The sequence below is a fragment of the Neoarius graeffei genome, chromosome 27 (assembly GCF_027579695.1).
Source record: "Neoarius graeffei isolate fNeoGra1 chromosome 27, fNeoGra1.pri, whole genome shotgun sequence".
NCBI lineage: Eukaryota > Metazoa > Chordata > Actinopteri > Siluriformes > Ariidae > Neoarius > Neoarius graeffei.
The window spans coordinates 43,306,080-43,325,993 of NC_083595.1; the positions used below are offsets into that span (position 1 = coordinate 43,306,080).

Here is a 19,914-nt window from a genome sequence, read left to right on the forward strand (position 1 = left end):
TCCACGTGGGTTTCCTCCGGGTGCTCCGGTTTCCCCCACAGTCCAAAGACATGCAGGTTAGGTTAACTGGTGACTCTAAATTGAGCGTAGGTGTGAATGTGAGTGTGAATGGTTGTCTGTGTCTATGTGTCAGCCCTGTGATGACCTGGCGACTTGTCCAGGGTGTACCCCGCCTTTCGCCCGTAGTCAGCTGGGATAGGCTCCAGCTTGCCTGCGACCCTGTAGAACAGGATAAAGCGGCTAGAGATAATGAGATGATGGTGTGTGTGTATATATAATATATACACACGTATGTATGTATGTATGTATACACACACATACTGTGTGTGTTTACTGACAAAACTTCTGGTTCTCAAGACAATGAAGTTACCAACAATGTGCATAATATCTCAGAAAAGCCTATTAAAGGAGAACTGAAGTCATTTTTAAACTTGCTTTATTTCTTAACATGTTATTCCATTACGTTTTCGGTTTTAGTAACCTTATATCGTAACTCATATTGGCATATTGTATTACATAAATATTTTGTGTGTGTATATATTTGATGCAAAAATGTCGGTATTTTGGTTCTTGATCTGGTAAAGCCATTGAACTAGGAAAGTTCATGCCTTTAGTATGTGGGCTATCTTTCACCTAGACAGGACTATAGAACTTTACTCTAAAAGGTAATTATTATGGTCTAAGTACTGTATGTATTTTTATTTTTAAAATGTTAATCACTTTTTTTCTTCTTCATATGAGAGAGCTAAGAGAAGGGTACATGGTAAAGCTGCAAAAGGTGTACACTTGATGGTCCCACTCTACCACAAGGAATAGTGAAGTTTGGTACAATTACTTCTGAGAGTGTAAGCTTACATACGCAGCAAATTACATCTGCACTGACTGAAGAAAAACCTTTTACAGCTTACAAATGGAGGTAGTTCTGTCATATGAAATGGTATACGCAGTACTAGTCAAAAGTTTGTACACCCCTGCTCCTTCATAGTGTTTTTTTTTTTTTTGTATTTTGACTCTCCTCTACATTGTAGAACAATACTGAAGACACCAAAACTATGAAATAAAGTGGAATTATGTGGTTAAACAAAGCGGTTTTAAACATGTTTCATATTTTAGATTCTTCAAAGTAGCCAGCGTTTACCTTGAAGCAGCTTTGCACGCTCTCGGCATTATCTTAACCAGCTTCATGAGCGAGTCACCTGGAATGCTTTTTCAAGTCACAGTTGTGTCTTGTCAGAAGTTAATTAGTGGAATTTCTTGCCTTCTTAATGCATTTGCACTCATCAAATAGTAAATAATAAAGATACCGTAAACAGCCCTGTTCCACAACTCTCATAATCCATAATTGTCAAGAACTGCTCAACTAAGTAAAGATAAACGAGGTCCATCATTACTTTAAGACATGAAGAAGTGTCTTTTTTTTTTTTTTTTTTTTTTTTAAATTAATGAAGAAAAAACATTTTGAAATAGGTTTGTCCAAACTTTTGACTGATACTGTAAGTTTTTCACTTCAACGGCCTTTAGGATTGGTGTCAAGAATAGTGTAGAAATCAATGAAAACAAGGCAAAGGGATCCAGAACTTCAGCACGACTTGGAAGAGGTCTGCAATAACTTGAACATGATTCGTGTGCGTATGTGTTTGTTGTGTTGTGTTTGTGTGTATGGACTAAAGTCTTGAGGAAAGGGTGAGGTCTGTAAGCAGCAGATAAGGCAGCAGGAACATCCTCATCATTACAGCGAATGTGGCAGTACAACATGGGGAAACGCCGGCCGATAAGACTGCGGAATCTCCTCTGTCCCTCAAGTGGCTGGTTTGGACTGGATAATGATAGCCAGGAAGAGTTTCTATCATTCCTGATTTAAGATATTATAACTCTGCTTTTGGAATGCTTTCGTGGTGTGGACTAACTGGTGTTTTTCAAGTGGTTATCTGAATGGCCTTTGTAGAATATTTTAGGAATGTATTCCAACTTCAATAAAGATACAGGGATCATTCCAGGTCAAATCAACCAATGGTCCATGCCCTTTGGGCTTGGATTTTCTTGAATGCTCTTCTCGGGTGTCCTATTGATAGTTTTAGCAAAGAGTAGTGCAAAAGATCCAAATAAAATGGGAATGTGTGTTGTGCTTATGCACGTGTATAGCTTTGACGCCTCTTTTCTCCACCCCTCAGTTAGAAGAGTGTACACTGCAGGTGGCTACTAATGGAAACTACCTGGATCTGGAGTCCTCACTGGCAGAGCAGAAGGATGAACTGGAGCAGTTCTACGATGATTTGGCGTAAGTTTTCACTCCCTCCATTTCCTTCCAGCTGGCCAAATAAATTCAAGCAAACAATTGAAACCTTATAAGGTTTCAACATTATGTAAATGTATGTACAAGAGCATAAAGATGTGCCTGTGTAAAGTCATGTGATGCCAGTTAAAAACCTAAGTTTAACAAATTAACACCTGTGAAGAAGAGAGTATCAGGACAAATGAAGATGTGTTTTATCCTACACGTTTACATCAAGATTGAAGTGTCTTTTGTATTGTTAAATCAGCTTTTATATAATTGTACGTACATATTGTTCAGAATATCCTTATTACTGTGTTTCTGAATTCGATTTCAATCCTGTTACTCATTGTAAAATCACTCACTCACTCACTCACTCACTCACTCACTCACTCACTCATCCAACAATATTTACGGGAAATTCACAGGAAATTGTGTCATGCCTTTGTTTTTAGGAAAATTGGTTCCTGCTGACTTTTTGCTTTGCTAATGCGTTGCGAAAGTAACTGATTGCATTTCCGGTTAAAAAAAAAAAGTGTAAAGTATGATGATTGGGCGGCACAGTGGTGTAGTGGTTAGCGCTGTCTCCTCGCAGCAAGAAGGTCCTGGGTTTGAGCCCAGCGACCGGCAAGGACCTTTTCTGTGCAGAGTTTGCATGTTCTCCCCGTGTCCGCGTGGGTTTCCTCCAGGTGCTCCGGTTTCCCCCACAGTCCAAAGACGTGCAGGTTAGGCTAATTGGTGGCTCTAAATTGACCGTAGGTGTGAATGTGAGTGTGAATGGTTGTTTGTCCCTGTGTCAATCCTGCAATAACCTGGCGACGTGTCCAGGGTGTACCCCGCCTCTCGCCCATGGTCAGCTGGGATAGGCTCCAGCTTGCCCGTGACCCTGGAGAACAGGATAAGCGGCTACAGATAATGGCTGGATGTGAAGTATGATGATGGATATCAAATACAATCAAGCCATTTAATACAGTGTACCATAATAACTTGGATGGAAGTACACCTCTTTCTCTTTCATGTCTGTCAGTGTTGTACTTTCTCCAGTTCTAGTGCTTTTGCTTATTTCCACTTTACTGCTTCTTTGTAGCTTTCAGTGTGCCTTTTTGTTTCACTGTGCATATAAATTTGGCTAGGAAAGGACAGGGTTAAGTAACAAAACTGAAAGATTGCCAAATGGGATCATAAAGACCATGGTACTTCTGAGACTTGCTGAAACAAACATGCACACAGACTTACACACTCATGCTCACACTTTCCTGGTATGAGATCTTGGCTCTGGGCAGGAAGTGGGAGCGGACTGTATGACTCTCCCTCGTTCGTGTAACGTAGCAGGGTGATGGGTGGGTTTTGTTTGTTTTTTGTAATGCAGTTGGTACCTTGGTTATGTAGAATGCTCAGCAAAAGTACGTTGCAAAATGTATGTCAATTAAATTAAGCTTGGATGCACTTGAGTGACAGCATGTGTTTTTTCCTGAGTAGATAATCGTGTCATTTCACTTTTTATTAACAATATTTAAACATTTCATATTCAGCAATCATTAACCTACCTTTTGTCACCCACCATTTATCATCTGCAGTACTATGATTTTCGTAGTCATTAACACTTGCTGGACCTGGAAAGAAATACTAATAAACTCCTGAGGACTTGACCAACAGGAAGAAACTGTGTTTTAATAAGGATTTGAAGCTGAATCAGCTTAATGGGGCAGCATGATGGTGTAGTGGTTAGCACGGTCACCTCACAGCAAGAAGGTTCTGGGCTCAAGCCCAGTGGCCGACAGGGCCCTTTCTGTGTGGAGTTTGCATATTCTCCCCGTGGGTTTCCTCAGGGTGCTCCGATTTCCTCCCACAGTCCAAAGACATGCAGTTAGGCTAATTTGGCTCCTCTAAGTGTGTGTGTGTGTGTGTGTGAGTGGCTGTTTCCCAAGCCCAGAAATGGAAGGGTTGTGGCAGGAAGGGCATCCGGCATAAAACTGTGCTCCAAATAATATGATGTGGATCAGTAGGGTCCACATGGGCCCCAACCTGGCAACAATGCTGGACAAGGAGGAGGAAGAAGAAGAGGCTTGAGTAATGATTGTCCAGCTCAAAATAATTAGCGGGGTAAATGTCACTTTATGATGTCGAACAAATTCCTGCATCAATTTTTTTTTTTTTAAACTCTAACATACTCCTGAGCCTTTTTAAAAATAGCATCTGGGTGCATCAGTCAGAATCCATTTAAGCCCAAACCCACACTCTTAGTAGTTCATATGTACAGCAAGTTGAGATTGATGATGGAAAAATGGATGAAAGTTCGAGGGCTGTAAAGCACCATGTACGGTAGCTGGCATACAAGTTCCTAAAATTTTAACAAACCCCCTATTCAAAATATTCAAGCTACACCGTCATCATTATATATGATAGTGAAAAAAAATGAAGACCTTAAAAGTGTGAAAGAGCGCATTACATTTGAAGTTGCAAAAGTGGGGGGAAAAATACTACTGGTCCATTGTTCTCAATAGCCCTGTCTGCTGCTACTTTAAACCTGATTTCACTTGTGTTCCCTATTTGCAGTAATGCAAAAAATTATATTGATTTTCATTTGACTCACCCTCATATTAAAAGTCTGCTGAATTAAAGTTGGCAAATGATGTATAGAAAGAATTATTTTGTGCCGAACTGCTCAGCTGCATTCAATATTCAACAACCAACCATCCATCCATTATCTGTAGCTGCTTGTCCTGTGTAGGGTCGCAGGCAAGCTGGAACCTATCCCAGCTGACTGTGGGCGAGAGGCGGGGTACATCTTGGACAAGTCACCAGGTTATCGCAGGGCTGACACATGGAGATAAACAACCATTTGCACTCCCATTTAGAGCCACCAATTAGCCTAACCTGCATGTCTTTGGACTGTGGGAAGAAACCCATGCAGACACGAGGAGAACATGCAAACTCCACACAGAAAGGCCCCCGTTGACCGCAGGGCTTGAACCCAGAACCTTCTTGGTATGAGGCGACAGTGCTAACCACTACACCACCGTGCCACCCCACAACTAACCATTTAACTTTATTTTATGAACCACATTTCTGAGCTCCGGGCAGCACGGTGGTGTAGTGGTTAGCGCTGTCGCCTCACAGCAAGAAGGTCCGGGTTCGAGCCCCGTGGCCGGCGAGGGCCTTTCTGTGCGGAGTTTGCATGTTCTCCCCGTGTCCGTGTGGGTTTCCTCCGGGTGCTCCGGTTTCCCCCACAGTCCAAAGACATGCAGGTTAGGTTAACTGGTGACTCTAACGCCGCTTTTCCACTACCAACGCAGCTGAGTTGGGCTGAGCCGTGCCGTGCTGAGTCGAGCTGAGTGGGGCTGTTGGAGTTGCATTTCAACTACAACCGCGCTGAACCGTGCTGGCTGGAAGTGGGTGGACACATTGGGTGGAGTTAGCGAAAGTGGGTGGACGTCAGGTGATGTCGTTAGGCGGTGCAAACAGTGACATCAGTGAGCTTTTAAGCGGTAGTCTCACGACCCGGATAGTAAACAATAAACATGGAGGGCATGGTGTCATTAGTGTTGTTGGTCTTGGTGCTGTGGCTTGTTGTCACCGACAACGCCAACAGATACTGGCAAGAGTGTATAGATGAGGCGAGGTGCATAAGGCTTCATAATTCTCGTAATTCGTAATTCTCCTTCTTCCGGGTTTACGGTGTTTACAGATCCCAGCATGCTTGTGGGGTGTGTGTGGGCATGTGAGGACACTCCTCCTCACCAATCAGTGCACTGGGGAGTGTCTCCTCACGCCCCTAGCCTCACTCAGCTCGGTTTGGCTCGCTTCAGCCCCACTCCAAAACCGTGCGAATTTTGGGGGCTGAGCAGGGCTGAAGCGAGCTGAGTCGTGCTGTTCTTAGATAGTCGAAACGCGAGCCATGTCGGGCTGAAGTGAGCTGAAAAAGGGTAGTGGAAAAGGGCCATATATTGACCGTAGGTGTGAATGTGAGTGTGAATGGTTGTCTGTGTCTGTGTCAGCCCTGTGATGACCTGGCGACTTGTCCAGGGTGTACCCCGCCTTTCGCCCGTAGTCAGCTGGGATAGGCTCCAGCTTGCCTGCGACCCTGAAGAAGGATAAAGCGGCTAGAGATAATGAGATGAGATTTCTGAGCTCCACAATATCTTTAAAAAGAGTAGGAGGAGCCAGAGACTACTGATATCACTTGGTGAAAGAGTTGCTCCAGAAACATTTCCTTCCTTGAGGAAAACAAAAATCATGTTCACTTTAATAGCGTAGGGTTAATGTGTGTAGGCAGTTCAGGTGTAAATCCAAGCCACTCCTGGAGTTTATAATAACGAGAACTTGACAAGAACCTGACTACTGATTTGCATAAATCAGCATTGCAAGCTCTTTTATGCTCGGTCTTGCTCTCTCCTACACTTTCTCTCGATTCTTCTCTATTGCTCAAATCTTTGTTTTCATCTGTTGTGAAATAATCCAATTCCTGTGTATCTGAAATGATTTATTGAAGCTCCATGCGACATAAATGATCAGCAGTTTGATTTTATGAATCGGTTTGTATATGAAGGTTCACTTGGTGGTGGAAATGCAAACGTATGCACACGCTTGACGTGATTTGAACGTGTCACGGCTTTTACTGGCAACAAGACGCCAAGTGTGGTTCTATGCCTGGAGGAGACAGTCAGTGTATATCATTTTAAATAAACCAATGAACTCAAAGTCTTCATTTTCTGCTGAGATAGTGAAGCAGGGACCATGCAATTATGCTGAGAAAGCAAACATGGTAGCCAGTGAAGGGGAAAAAATATCTAAAAATGATGTAATGATGGGCATTGGTGAAGAAGGAAAATCGTAATGGGGGGGAATGGGGAGACTGTTTGGCATGAGCGCTATTTTCCCAGTCGGTGTGCATGTAGTGATCAGTTACAGACTAATCTTAGTTTTATAAGGTCGTGTGTGTGTGTGTGTGTGTGTGTGTGCGCCTGTGGTCACTACTGGAACTCAATCAGGTTCCATGCTGTGTAAGGAGAACCAGTCCTGAAAAGTATCATTTGAAATAAAATCCAAAAAAAGAAACAAAAACAAAACCCAAGACTATCATTTTGCTGTGTATTTTATTTTGTTTCTTTGCATCAGTTTCATTCAACACCACCTTTTAAGAAATTCCAATCCATACCATGCTCTGATTTTAGCAGCTGACTGTCATGCAGCATAGTTTCCATGTCTGTCCCATGATTCTCCTTCAGTCTGACTTTCCAAATCCTAATACCCATGTTGGCCACCTTCACTGCGAGTGTGGGATAGTCATCATGTAACAGTTCCACATCATCCATCATCTGCATTAACTTTTTTTTTTTTCCAAAAAAGGAGTCTGCATCAGGTTTGAGCATGTTGGAGACGACTAAATACTGTAGTGCTGACCTAAGCAGTGAAGAAGCTACCGTTTTGGCTACCAAATGACACTCTGCTCATCCTGTACCATTTCTGTCTCTCTGTTTGCAGCATTGGCAAAAAGCCCATTTTGATCCTCCGAACCCAGCTGTCCGTGCGTGTCCACTCCATCCTGGGTAAGAATGTCTTCTTTTCTAACTTTTATGCAATCTGTAGAAATAAAATGGGAGAAAGGTCTGGCCAGGATTTTTTTTTTTTTTTTTTGGAAGACCTTCTCAGGCAGTGCTGAGATGGCAAAAAAAAAGACCCATGTCTTTCCACTGGAGCTAAGAGTTTTCTATTCAAAGAGCTTCCTAGGGATTGTGGTCAAAAATATATTTATATGAAATCTATATATATTTTTTTGGGGGTCTCTCATTATTCTTCAAAACCATCCTGACTTCATCAGCTGCATGTAGCATCTTATGAGCTGGTGAAGTGATTTTTTTTTTTTTTTAAGATATTTTTTGGGCTTTTTTTTTAACCTTTATTTGGATAGGACAGTGTAGAGACAGGAAATGAGCAGGAGAGAGAGATGGGGAGGGATCGGGAAATGACCTCAGGTCGGAATCGAACCCGGGTCCCCGGATTTATGGTCTGGCGCCTTATCCACCTGAGCCACGATGCCCCTGTGAAGTGATTTTTATGGCCATTTAATAAAAGGTTAAGAGGTCTAATTAGTGCTGATTGTAGTGTAAAGATTACAGTTGTGCTTGAAAGTTTGTGAACCCTTTAGAAATTTCTATATTTCTGCATAAATATGACCTAAAACATCAGATTTTCACACATGTCCTAAAAGTAGATAAAGAGAACCCAGTTAAACAAATGAGAAAAATATTATACTTAATCATTTTATTTATTGAGGAAAACGATCCAATATTACATATCTGTGAGTAGCAAAAGTATGTGAACCTCTAGGATTAGCAGTTAATTTGAAGGTGAAATTAGAGTCAGGTGTTTTCAGTCAATGGGATGACAATCAGGTGTGAGTGGGCACCCTGTTTTATTTAAAGAACAGGGATCTATCAAAGTCTGATCTTCACAACACATGTTTGTGGAAGTGTATCATGGCACGAACAAAGGAGATTTCTGAGGACCTCAGAAAAAGCGTTGTTGATGCTCATCAGGCTGGAAAAGGTTACAAAACCATCTCTAAAGAGTTTGGACTCCACCAATGCACAGTCAGACAGATTGTGTACAAATGGAGGAAATTCAAGACCATTGTTACCCTCCCCAGGAGTGGTCGACCAACAACGATCGCTCTAAGAACAAGGCGTGTAATAGTCGGCAAGGTCAGAAAGGACCCCAGGGTAACTTCTAAGCAACTGAAGGCCTCTCTCACATTGGCTAATGTTAATGCTCGTGAGTCCACCATCAGGAGAACACTGAACAACAATGGTGTGCATGGCAGGGTTGCAAGGAGAAAGCCACTGCTCTCCAAAAAGAACATTGCTGCTTGTCTGCGGTTTGCTAAAGATCATGTGGACAAGCCAGAAGGCTATTGGAAAAATGTTTTGTGGATGGATGAGACCAAAATAGAACTTTTTGGCTTAAATGAGAAGCGTTATATTTGGAGAAAAGAAAACACTGCATTCCAGCATAAGAACCTTATCCCATCCGTGAGGCGTGGTGGTGGTGCTGGTGGTATCATGGTTTGGGCCTGTTTTGCTGCATCTGGGCCAGGATGGCTTGCCATCATTGATGGAACAATGAATTGAATTGTACCAGTGAATTCTAAAGGAAAATGTCAGGACATCTGTCCATGAACTGAATCTCAAGAGAAGGTGGGTCATGCAGCAAGACAACGACCCGAAGCACACAAGTCATTCTACCAAAGAATGGTTAAAGAAGAATAAAGTGAATGTTTTGGAATGGCCAAGTCAAAGTCCTGACCTTAATCCAATGGAAATGTTGTGGAAGGACCTGAAGCGAGCGGTTCATGTGAGGAAACCCACCAACATCCCAGAGTTGAAGCTGTTCTGTACGGAGGAACGGGTTAAAATTCCTCCAAGCCGGTGTGCAGGACTGATCAACAGTTACCGGAAACGTTTAGTTGCAGTTATTATAAAGTGCTTCTTGAAAACGCATGAAGTGCAAGACCCTGTTTTTCCCCTCAATTGTTTTATGTGATTTTGTAACTGGATTGTATCCTATAAACACAGTCTAAGGGACCTATTAGGTAACTCTATATATATATATAATTTTTTTTTTTTTTTTTTTTTTTTTAAGGGTGCCTGATGAATACCAAAATTGATCGATGCTAAAATGGCCTAAAACCCGATGCTTGGTCTTGATTGCCGCAACCGAAAGGTGTTCGCCTTATCGTCAGGAGATTACAAGTTTGAATCTTCATGTTGCCATCTGTGACGGGGAGTCAGTAGAGCAAAATTAGCCATGCTAATCTCTCCTGATGACGCTTTCCTGGAAGTGTTATGATGCTGTGTGCTGCAGCATGAGCAGAAGTTCAAAAGGTCGTGGAGGTTAGTGTCATGTACTGTAGCAGTCAAAAGTTTGGACACCCCTTCTAATTCAGTGGGTTTTCTTTATTTTAATTAATTAAGACACTTCATGTCTTAAAGTAATGATGGATGTTGTTTCTCTTTACTTAGTTGGGCGGTTCCTGGCATAATATGGATTTACTATAGTTGTTGAATAAGGCTATTTATGATTTAGTGTTTGATCTCAAACGGATTAAGATGGCAAGAAATTGCACTAATCACCTTTTGACGAGGCATACCTGTTGATTGAAAAGCATTCCAGGTGACTACCTCATGAAGGTGGTTAAGATAAAGCCAATAGTGTACAAAGCGTCAAGGTAAACGGTGGTTACTTTGAAGAATCTATAAAATATAAAACATTTTGTTTACCATGTAATTGCATATGTTATTTCATACTTTTGATGTCTTCAGTATTGTTCTACAATGTAGAAAATGGTCAAAACAGAGAAAAACCCCATGAATGAGTAGGGGTGCCCAAACTTTTGACTGGTACTGTATCTTGGAGGATACACTTCACCTTCCTGTTTGGTAGCTGTTTTATGATTGGGGAGAGTGGCATTTCATTACATTAAATTACTGGCATTTAGCAGACGCTCTTATCCAGAGCGACGTACAGCATACTCAGAGTGGCCTGGGGAGCAGTTGGGGTTTAGGTGCCTTGCTCAAGAGTACTTCAGCCATTCCTGCTGGTTCAGGGAATCGAACTGGTGACCTTTAGGTCCCAAAGCTGCTTCTTTAACCATTAGTTAGTGTGTGGGGAAATGGCAAATAACCCGATTTGGGAGACAGGAACTTCTGGCTTGTCTTTTAGGATGGATGACACCATTTCAGAGGAATCCTTACATGGTACTTGAAAAGCTGTAAAGATGAGTACTAAAGCCCTGTGAAATGTAATCTAAGCTTGTATATTCGGAGTTTTCTGATCTAGCTCGTCTGGATATTTGGTGTTGGTTTTGTAGTCATGGTTTCCATGGTGGCCTAGAAGGAATCGTATTGGACGGTCAGAGCTGGCTGGCATTTTGGTGTTAAATGTGTCACTTCTTGCAGGTTTCCTCTGATGCCTCATGTTTCACGGTGACACTGGTTGGTTGTGGTGGTGTGTCTTTTCTTTTGCTAGGACATGTTGAGGCTTATGCCTACAGAATGGACTGCCTTAGGAGGCATTCCAGTGCAAGCATTGTGCCCTTTATTCTTGAGCTCGAAGAGTTTGTAATCTTTACTGGTATAACAGGTGGGTTTGGTGTCTTGTTCCATGACACAGCCTTGACCTGTAATCTCTAAAGGATCATAAATAGTCTGTCTCGTTTGGGTGTAGATATTAATAGTCTCTCTATTATTCATTGGCTGCTTAGAACACCAAGTAAATGGGCACCTGATTCAGAAAAGCAGGCTAGTGTGTGAAATGATTTTAATGGTTTCCGTGGCAGGTTAAAGTCTCAGAAACCCTGATGAGATCATGTGCATAATGGATATCACAGATGCAATTTATCTATGTTGGTGTTCACAGCTGTTTTGAAATAGCACAAATCGAGTTCAATAGGGAACTTGCACCATCCTGTGAAGTATATTTTTACCCTCTTGACCTTGTTTATTCATAGGACTCAGCAGAGCAGTACTAATGACATTGCATTTTGAGTAAATGAATGTGCTAGACTTGTAAATGAACACCATATAATCATTAAACTAAGATCTGAATAAACAGTACACTGCCTGGCAGGATTGTCAATGAGATTTCCATATAACCTGAGTAAACCTGTGGAAATGTCATTTTTATACGAAAAAGTCGACTCGAGAGGTGCTAATGAGCTTTAATATCTGTGATTTTTGATCAGTGTTTGTGTGAAACATGAGTTTATTAAGCGCATGTTTACTGTGGAGGTTTTCTTTTTTTTAAGAAGCAAATTATTCCTTTCAGTGAAGGGCCGTCTTCACGCTTGCTAACCACACAAAGCGCTTGCCTTAACAAGACAGACCAGTTCACCAACCTCTATTTTTTTTTTTCTCTCCCCTTTACCCACACACGGATAATGATCTTCTCACATCCCAGAATCAATGAATGAGTTCACCTTTATGACACGTGCCTTTGCGCCAGCCACGCTGCTTCACTGTGACCTGGTATTGCTTTTATTTATAGTAAGCTATAAAGTGACGTCCTCATATTTACTGCTCCCTTTCAAAACACATTATGGTGTTTTCACCAGATGCCAAGGTTATTACTAAAAGGTGTGTCGTGCTTTGTTTGTTTTAAAACTGTATTGCATTATGATCTGTACTGTAGGTGTTGTTTTTTTTTTTTTTTTTTAATATAAATTAAATTACTACATTTTATAAACCAGTGTTTAGTCCCACCCCTGAATTAGAAATTGTTGCCTTAATAATGAAAAGAATGTTGTGTGTATGTAGTTTATTCTTTCTGCGTTCACTGAATATGAGCAGTCACGCGCTCTGATTTGGCTACTCTGCTACGAGGATATCCGCTCATGTACCATGAGTAGAGGAAAAACAAAATGGCGGCCCACGTCCGGTCAGATATACCACTTTATCAAGTATTTTAAAAGAAACAGAAATGGCTAAATAAAAGATTATAGTTGTCCCCCCACTATATCTTCTGTTCTACACTCCAGCCCAGTTAGTGGCAGTAATGCACCTCTAAGTTGGTTTGCCAACTGCCAAAAAAAGAAGAAAAGAAAATGGCGGAACGTGTTGCTGAACCAACTGAGGACGAAATAAAAACATCATCTCTAGCCGCTTTATCCTGTTCTACAGGGTTGCAGGCAAGCTGGAGCCTATCCCAGCTGACTACGGGCGAAAGGCGGGGTACACCCTGGACAAGTCGCCAGGTCATCACAGGGCTGATACAGACAACCATTCACACTCACACCTACGGTCAATTTAGAGTCACCAGTTAACCTAACCTGCATGTCTTTGGACTGTGGGGGAAACCGGAGCACCCGGAGGAAACCCACGCGGACATGGGGAGAACATGCAAACTCCGCACAGAAAGGCCCTTGCCGGCCCCGGGGCTCGAACCCAGGACCTTCTTGCTGTGAGGCGACAGCGCTAACCACTACACCACCGTGCCGCCCCCTTCACAGATAATGTTCTCTGGAAATATTCCTGAGCCCATTTTGTGATTTCCAATACAGAAGCATGCCTGTATGTGATGCAGTGCCGTCTAAGGGCCCGAAGATCACGGGCACCCAGTATGGTTTTCCGGCCTTGACCCTTACGCACAGAGATTCTTCCAGATTCTCTGAATCTTTTGATGATATTATGCACTGTAGATGATGATGATATGTTCAAACTCTTTGCAATTTTACACTGTCGAACTCCTTTCTGATATTGCTCCACTATTTGTCGGCGCAGAATTAGGGGGATTGGTGATCCTCTTCCCAGCTTTACTTCTGAGAGCCGCTGCCACTCCAAGATGCTCTTTTTATGCCCAGTCATGTTAATGACCTATTGCCAATTGACCTAATGAGTTGTAATTTGGTCCTCCAGCTGTTCCTTTTTTGTACCTTTAACTTTTCCAGCCTCTTATTGCCCCGTCCCAACTTTTTTGAGGTGTTGCTGTCATGAAATTTAAAATGAGCCAATATTGGGCATGAAATATCAAATGTCGAAAGTGAGACATTTTGAAATGTTGTCTATGTTCTATTGTGAATACAATATCAGTTTGAGATTTGTAAATTATTGCATTCCGTTTTTATTTACAATTTGTACTTTGTCCCAACTTTTTTGGAATCGGGTTTGTAGTGCAGTGATTTAAAAAAAAAAAAAATTCTAGGATTTGCTTCAGTTTGGGTCTGATTTTGTGCTTGCATAATGATTGAGCTGTGAAGCAATTATTAATCAATTATTTTTCTTTCATTTCTGTAGCTCATATGAACTTTCTTCATTATAGACACTTGATGCTTTTGAAAAACTATGCTTTTATTTTCATCCATCAAAAGTCTTTTGCCCGTGTAACTTGCTTTAATGGCCTGCTGTAAATCTTGTTGTTTTCAGGGGAAAGTCTGAGGGGAAAACATTCTTATGGCTGTATGTCATAATTCTATATGTAGAAATAGGACATGAGTCATGTTTCAAGTTTTTCTTCGTTGCTGTTTTGGCCATTTGGCAGTGTAATGTTTTCCGTGTTGGTACTGTGGTGTTTCCGTCATATAGTCCTTCCTCTATTCACAATAATCAGTTTTGTGTTCACCACCTCAAGTCCTCAAGAGGGTTTTTGCTTCCTGATGTGTCCTCAGCTTGACCAAAGTGTGTCCATACACTCTCAAATCAGCATCCTCCCTTCTCAATCATGCTGTGACCAGGTGGTAGGTGATCATCATTCTGGAATACGCTGTAACCAGGAAGTCTGTTCGGTTGATCATCATTCTAGACTGTGCTGTGAGGTCATGTGATCATTTTCGAATATGAAGAAGAAGAAACCTTTATTTGTCACATGCACACTTCAAGCACAGTGAAATTCATCCTCTGCATTTAACCCATCTGAAGCAGTGAATGCTGGGGAAGCCATGGCCTAATGGTTAGAGAAGCAGCTTTGGGACCAAAAGGTTGCTGGTTCGTTTCCCTGGACCAGCAGGAATGGTTGAAGTGCCTTTTGAGCAAGACCTCCAACTGCTCCCCAGGCTGCTCTGGGTATGTTGTATGTCACTCTGGATAAGAGCGTCTGCTAAATCCCATTAATGTAATGTTATGGTGCTCTGTTGATGTTATTTGACCAATCGGAATAAAAACTGACCGGATCATCTTCCTCTCTCATCCATAGATTTTTGAATCGTTGGAAATGGACACGTGGTGTTCCAGAGAGCGCATATAATTTTAGGATAGGTTATAGACACAAGGGCTTGGCTTCAAGGATACTGTGGCTTAGTTAATGCTATAGTATGTGTGCTGAAAAAAAAACTTTCCTATTCTAGCAAGCTGTATTTCTGTATTCTGGACTTCTCTTCCTGTTGTAACATGCTGGTGCAGGATCCTGTTCCCAGTCAAAATGCACTCCTCTCTATTTCACGGAAAGTGACCAAGGTTTTCCAGGGACTTTTTTTTGGGGGGGGGGGTGCATCTAAACAAAGGAGCATTGTCATTTGTTTTATTTCCCTCTGATTTTAAATACAGTTGTTTTGAAGTGTGTTCAGATTTGTCCTGGTGTATGAATAAGAATGTGTCTGTTTGGACCAGTTAAAGGGGATGAGAATGCCTGTATTTAGACTGTTCTGTGACTCTGCATTCATTTCCTTTGAGTCACAGGAAATGGGAACACAAACAGGATCTATATTGTGAAAATCTACTTGATTTTGTTGTGGATTTTAGACGATGAGGAGTTGCAGGAAAAACTAGGAAAATGTGAAATGGGTTTCATTACTGCAGTTTCATGAGTTCAGCCGCGACAAATCCTGATGCAGCGTTTACAGTCATCTTACTCGCTGGCTACTTTATTAGGAACACACCCATCCATTTGCTGTTTTTTAGGCAGTTCTCTAATCAGCCGATCCCTTGACGGCAGCACAGTGCATCAAATCATGCAGATATAAATCAAGAGTTTCAGTTCATGTTCACGTCAAACATCAGAATGGGAAAAATTGTGACCTCAGTGTGACCTTAGTTTCACTGTGGCGTGGGTGTTTGGTTTGAGCCAGATGGACTGGTTTGCATATTTCAGAAACTTCTGATTTCCTGGCATTTTCACACAGAGCCGTCTGTAGCGTTTACACAGAATGGTGCGAAAAACAAAAAACACTGAGAGCGACAGTTCTGTGGGTGTAAGCGCCTTGTTGATCAGAGAGGTTGGAGGAAAATTGACAAATTGGTTCGAGCTGCCAGGAAGGATATAGCAACTCTTTACAACTGTGGTGAGCAGAAAAGCATCTCCGCATGCAACAGCAGAAGGCCACATTGGGTTCCACTCCTGCAGCCAAGAATGGGAATCTTAGAATCAAGAACAAGTTCCTATTAAAGTGGCCGGTGAATGTAGACTTTGACAATCAGGGTAAGCTTCTCAGGTCCACAATCATCCAAAAATCAAACCTCGGGTTTGTATTTTCTCTGCTGCCAAAATTGACTTTGAGATGGAAATGAACGGCGCTGAATTTCAGAGCTATAACTCAGTAACCGTGCATCGCACACGGACAACCAATACATCAAAACGTGCGGCTCGATCGGACTCGGTGTGCTATTACTTTGCACGTTATTCTGTGAAACTCTCTAGCGCCACCAACAGTGTGTTAGTTGTTGTGTTGTGAAGACAGCAGGTTGTGTATTTCTAAACCTGAGCCACTTTCTTATAGTCCACAAGAGTAAGGGATACAAAGTGAAAAACACTTTTTAAATGGATGTGAAGTACAAATTTTTCAAGTCCTGTGCAGCCATGTTTGTACACGGTGGTAACTGTAAAAACAACTGAAATGATGACGATCCTTGTGGTTTTCTGGAGAGGACACTTTTTTAACGGACACACATTTCAACCACGTGAAGCTTTGCTGCAAATCAAATGTGTCTCACATCTGTTTCAAGTCCTGTTTTTTCCTGTGCAACAACGGAGTATTTTGCTTCAAAAGAGAGAAATATTTTCTTCAGAAATCATTTATAGCCTCATCATATGGGGAGTGTCGTGTCGCACTGTTCTTTTCAATGAAGATCACTTTAAACTAATCAGAAATCCACTCTATACATTGCTAATGTGGTAAATGACTATTCTAGCTGCAAATGTCTGGTTTTTGGTGCAATATCTCCATAGGTGTATAGAGGCCCATTTCCAGCAACTATCACTCCAGTGTTCTAATGGTACAATGTGTTTGCTCATTGCCTCAGAAGGCTAATGGATGATTAGAAAACCCTTGTACAATCATGTTAGCACAGGTGAAAACAGTTGAGCTCTTTAGAGAAGCTATAAAACTGACCTTCCTTTGAGCAGATTGAGTTTCTGGAGCATCACATTTGTGGGGTCGATTAAATGCTCAAAATGGCCAGAAAAATGTCTTGACTATATTTTCTATTCATTTTACAACTTATGGTGGTAAATAAAAGTGTGACTTTTCATGGAAAACACAAAATTGTCTGGGTGACCCCAAACTTTTGAACGGTAGTTCAAAAGTTTGAACTACCCAGTGTGATCTTCTGTTCTGCTGTTGCATGCTGAGATGCTTTTCTGCTCACCACGGTTGTAAAGAGTGATTATATGAGTTACTATATCCTTCCTGGTAGCTCAAACCAATCCGTCCATTTTCTCTGACCTTTCTTATCAACACAGCGTTTTTCACCCACAGAACTGTCACTCACTCACTCACTCATATTTTTATTTTTTTTTTCCCCCTCGCACCATTCTGTGTAAACCTCTAGAGACTGTTGTGTGTGAAAACCCCAGGAGATCAGCAGTTTCTGAAATACTCAAACCAGTCCATCTGGATCAAACCAACACCCTTACCACAGTGAAAGAGAGTCACACTTTGAGATCACAATGTTTCCCATTCTGATGTTTGAAGTGAACATGAATTAGCTGAAGCTCTTGATTTGTATCTACATGATTTGATGCATTGTGCTGCTCTCAAGGGACTGGCTGATTAAAGAACTGTGTTCTAATGGTACAGTGTGTTTGCTCATTGCCTCAGAAGGCTAATGGATGATTAGAAAACCCTTGTACAATCATGTTAGCACAGCTGAAAACAGTTTAGCTCTTTAGAGAAGCTATAAAACTGACCTTCCTTTTGAGCAGATTGAGTTTCTGGAGCATCACATTTGTGGGGTCGATTAAATGCTCAAAATGGCCAGAAAAATGTCTTGACTATATTTTCTATTCATTTTACAACTTATGGTGGGAAATAAGTGTGACTTTTCATGGAAAACACAAAATTGTCTGGGTGACCCCAAACTTTTGAACAGTAGTGTACAAAATGACCACGAAGTCAAAACTGAGGCCGCATTTGATTCTTACAAACGTATAAGAAACTCCAGCATATACACACTGGACCTAGTTGTAGGAGTTAGTTGGTGTTATTCAAAAAGACATCCATGACTGAAACGGCCCATTCATTCTCTTTCATCTTCAGTAACCGCTTTGTTCTGGTCCCAGTGAATGAATCCATCTTTAGGAGGAAACCAGAGAACCCAGAGGAAACCCACACAGACATGGAGAGATCAGACAGTAACTCCACCTGGAGACTCCAAAGCTGTGAGGCTGCTCTTAATAATGAGATTTTCACAGAAAAATAATCCATCTGGTAGTAAAGGAACAGCATAATAAAATTTACCATGCAGCCAACACACGGTTTCAAACCGCATATTATCATTTCTTGTCCTGTTAAGCAGATTGATGGGTGAGGGATGGAGCAGTTTGGCTCCATTTGTCCAGCATTGTCAGAGGATATAAAAATTTAATGCATTACATATGAAGACGGTAAAACTGAAGTGACCAAATAGTAGCACAAGCAGCAAGCATTTTGTCAAACTGTTCCTGCTGTAATTCTGTCCAAGTGGAACAATATCATTTAAAGTGGCTAACAGGAAATGCCATGCCGCAGATAGGTCATCCCACAGGGCATTGCGCTTCTATTTCTGCCCATGTTTCTGTGTGAGTGCTGAATAGAACTGAACATTGAAGTTTCAGTGCAGAATTACAGCCCCAAAGGCGTTCACTGGTTTTGCAGTTCGTGATGAATGAAAGCGGATTTTGCTGACTGACATGAAACCAGGCTTTCCTTTCTGGCACTTTTTTTTTTTTTTTTTAAATTTGTTTGAGCTTTTTGTCATTTCTGGGTGTGTCTCATCTCATCAAGTGATATGCTAACAATATTGCATGCTCTCAAACCAAATGAATGAAACCTGCTAGAAGGGAATAAAGTACATGATGTTATTCCATCGAAAAAGAGTCCTGTATGTATAAAAATACATATAACAGTATGCAATAGAAAAATGATTAACTAGAAGGGTACTCGAGAGTGCATACCTCCACCAAGCCACATCAAAATCAAATCACTTGAACCGAGGGTAATACTAAAGCTGTATATCAAATTTCATCCAAATCTGTTCACTACTTTTTTGTGTTACATTGGGAACAGACACAAATAAATAAATAAAAAGCAGGATCCAGATACATATCTGGATTTGCATCAAAATCTAAACAAGTGTTCCTTGGTCCATGGCTCACCTTTCTTCAAAATTTCATCAAAATCCGTTCAATACTTTTTTTTTTTTTTTTTTGAGTTGCATGGGGGCGGGAGCAAACAGACAGATGCAAAAATATCCAACAAAGTTGGCAGAGGTAATGACTGAGTGATGTGTCTAAATGCAAAGTTTTCCCCTTTTAAAGTTGCTTATTTTTCTATCATGTCGCTTGTTTTATTGCTCTTGTACCTGGTCAGTATGACGACAGTTAAATTATTTGTCTTTATTAATAACATTTTTTTCATACGTTTTATCCATTTGTCAGTTTTATGTTGTGAAACCTCCATAATACAAGCTGGTTCCTGTTATCACATGTTATAGCAGCTATGAACATTCATTCATGCACTTAATGAGCTAAAGAGAAACCAGGAAGTGCAAAGTCCTCTGTTCTGGACACTTTTTTTTTTTTTTCCCCCCCATAGCAGAAAAGGAACTTTCCTTCCAGAAAACATGTCTTTTGTTAAATAACCCATTTTCATTCATTTATTTTTGGGCTTGGATTGTGTGGCACTTCCACCATGTACGTTCCTGTGAATGATCGGTTACTATAGAAACGTATAACCTACC

The 19,914-nt window shown here is 41.3% G+C and overlaps 1 protein-coding gene across 5 annotated transcripts in view; it reads left to right on the plus strand.

The window, feature by feature from the left end:
• fhod1 (formin homology 2 domain containing 1) overlaps positions 1–19,914 on the plus strand; it is a 104,109-nt gene that overhangs the window by 835 nt on the left and 83,360 nt on the right. For all 5 annotated transcript variants that reach the window (XM_060911488.1, XM_060911489.1, XM_060911491.1 and 2 more), the window contains exons 2-3: positions 2,172–2,278; positions 7,757–7,821. In XM_060911488.1, coding sequence (XP_060767471.1) covers positions 2,172–2,278; positions 7,757–7,821 — 172 coding nt within the window. The remainder of the gene's footprint in view (positions 1–2,171; positions 2,279–7,756; positions 7,822–19,914) is intronic.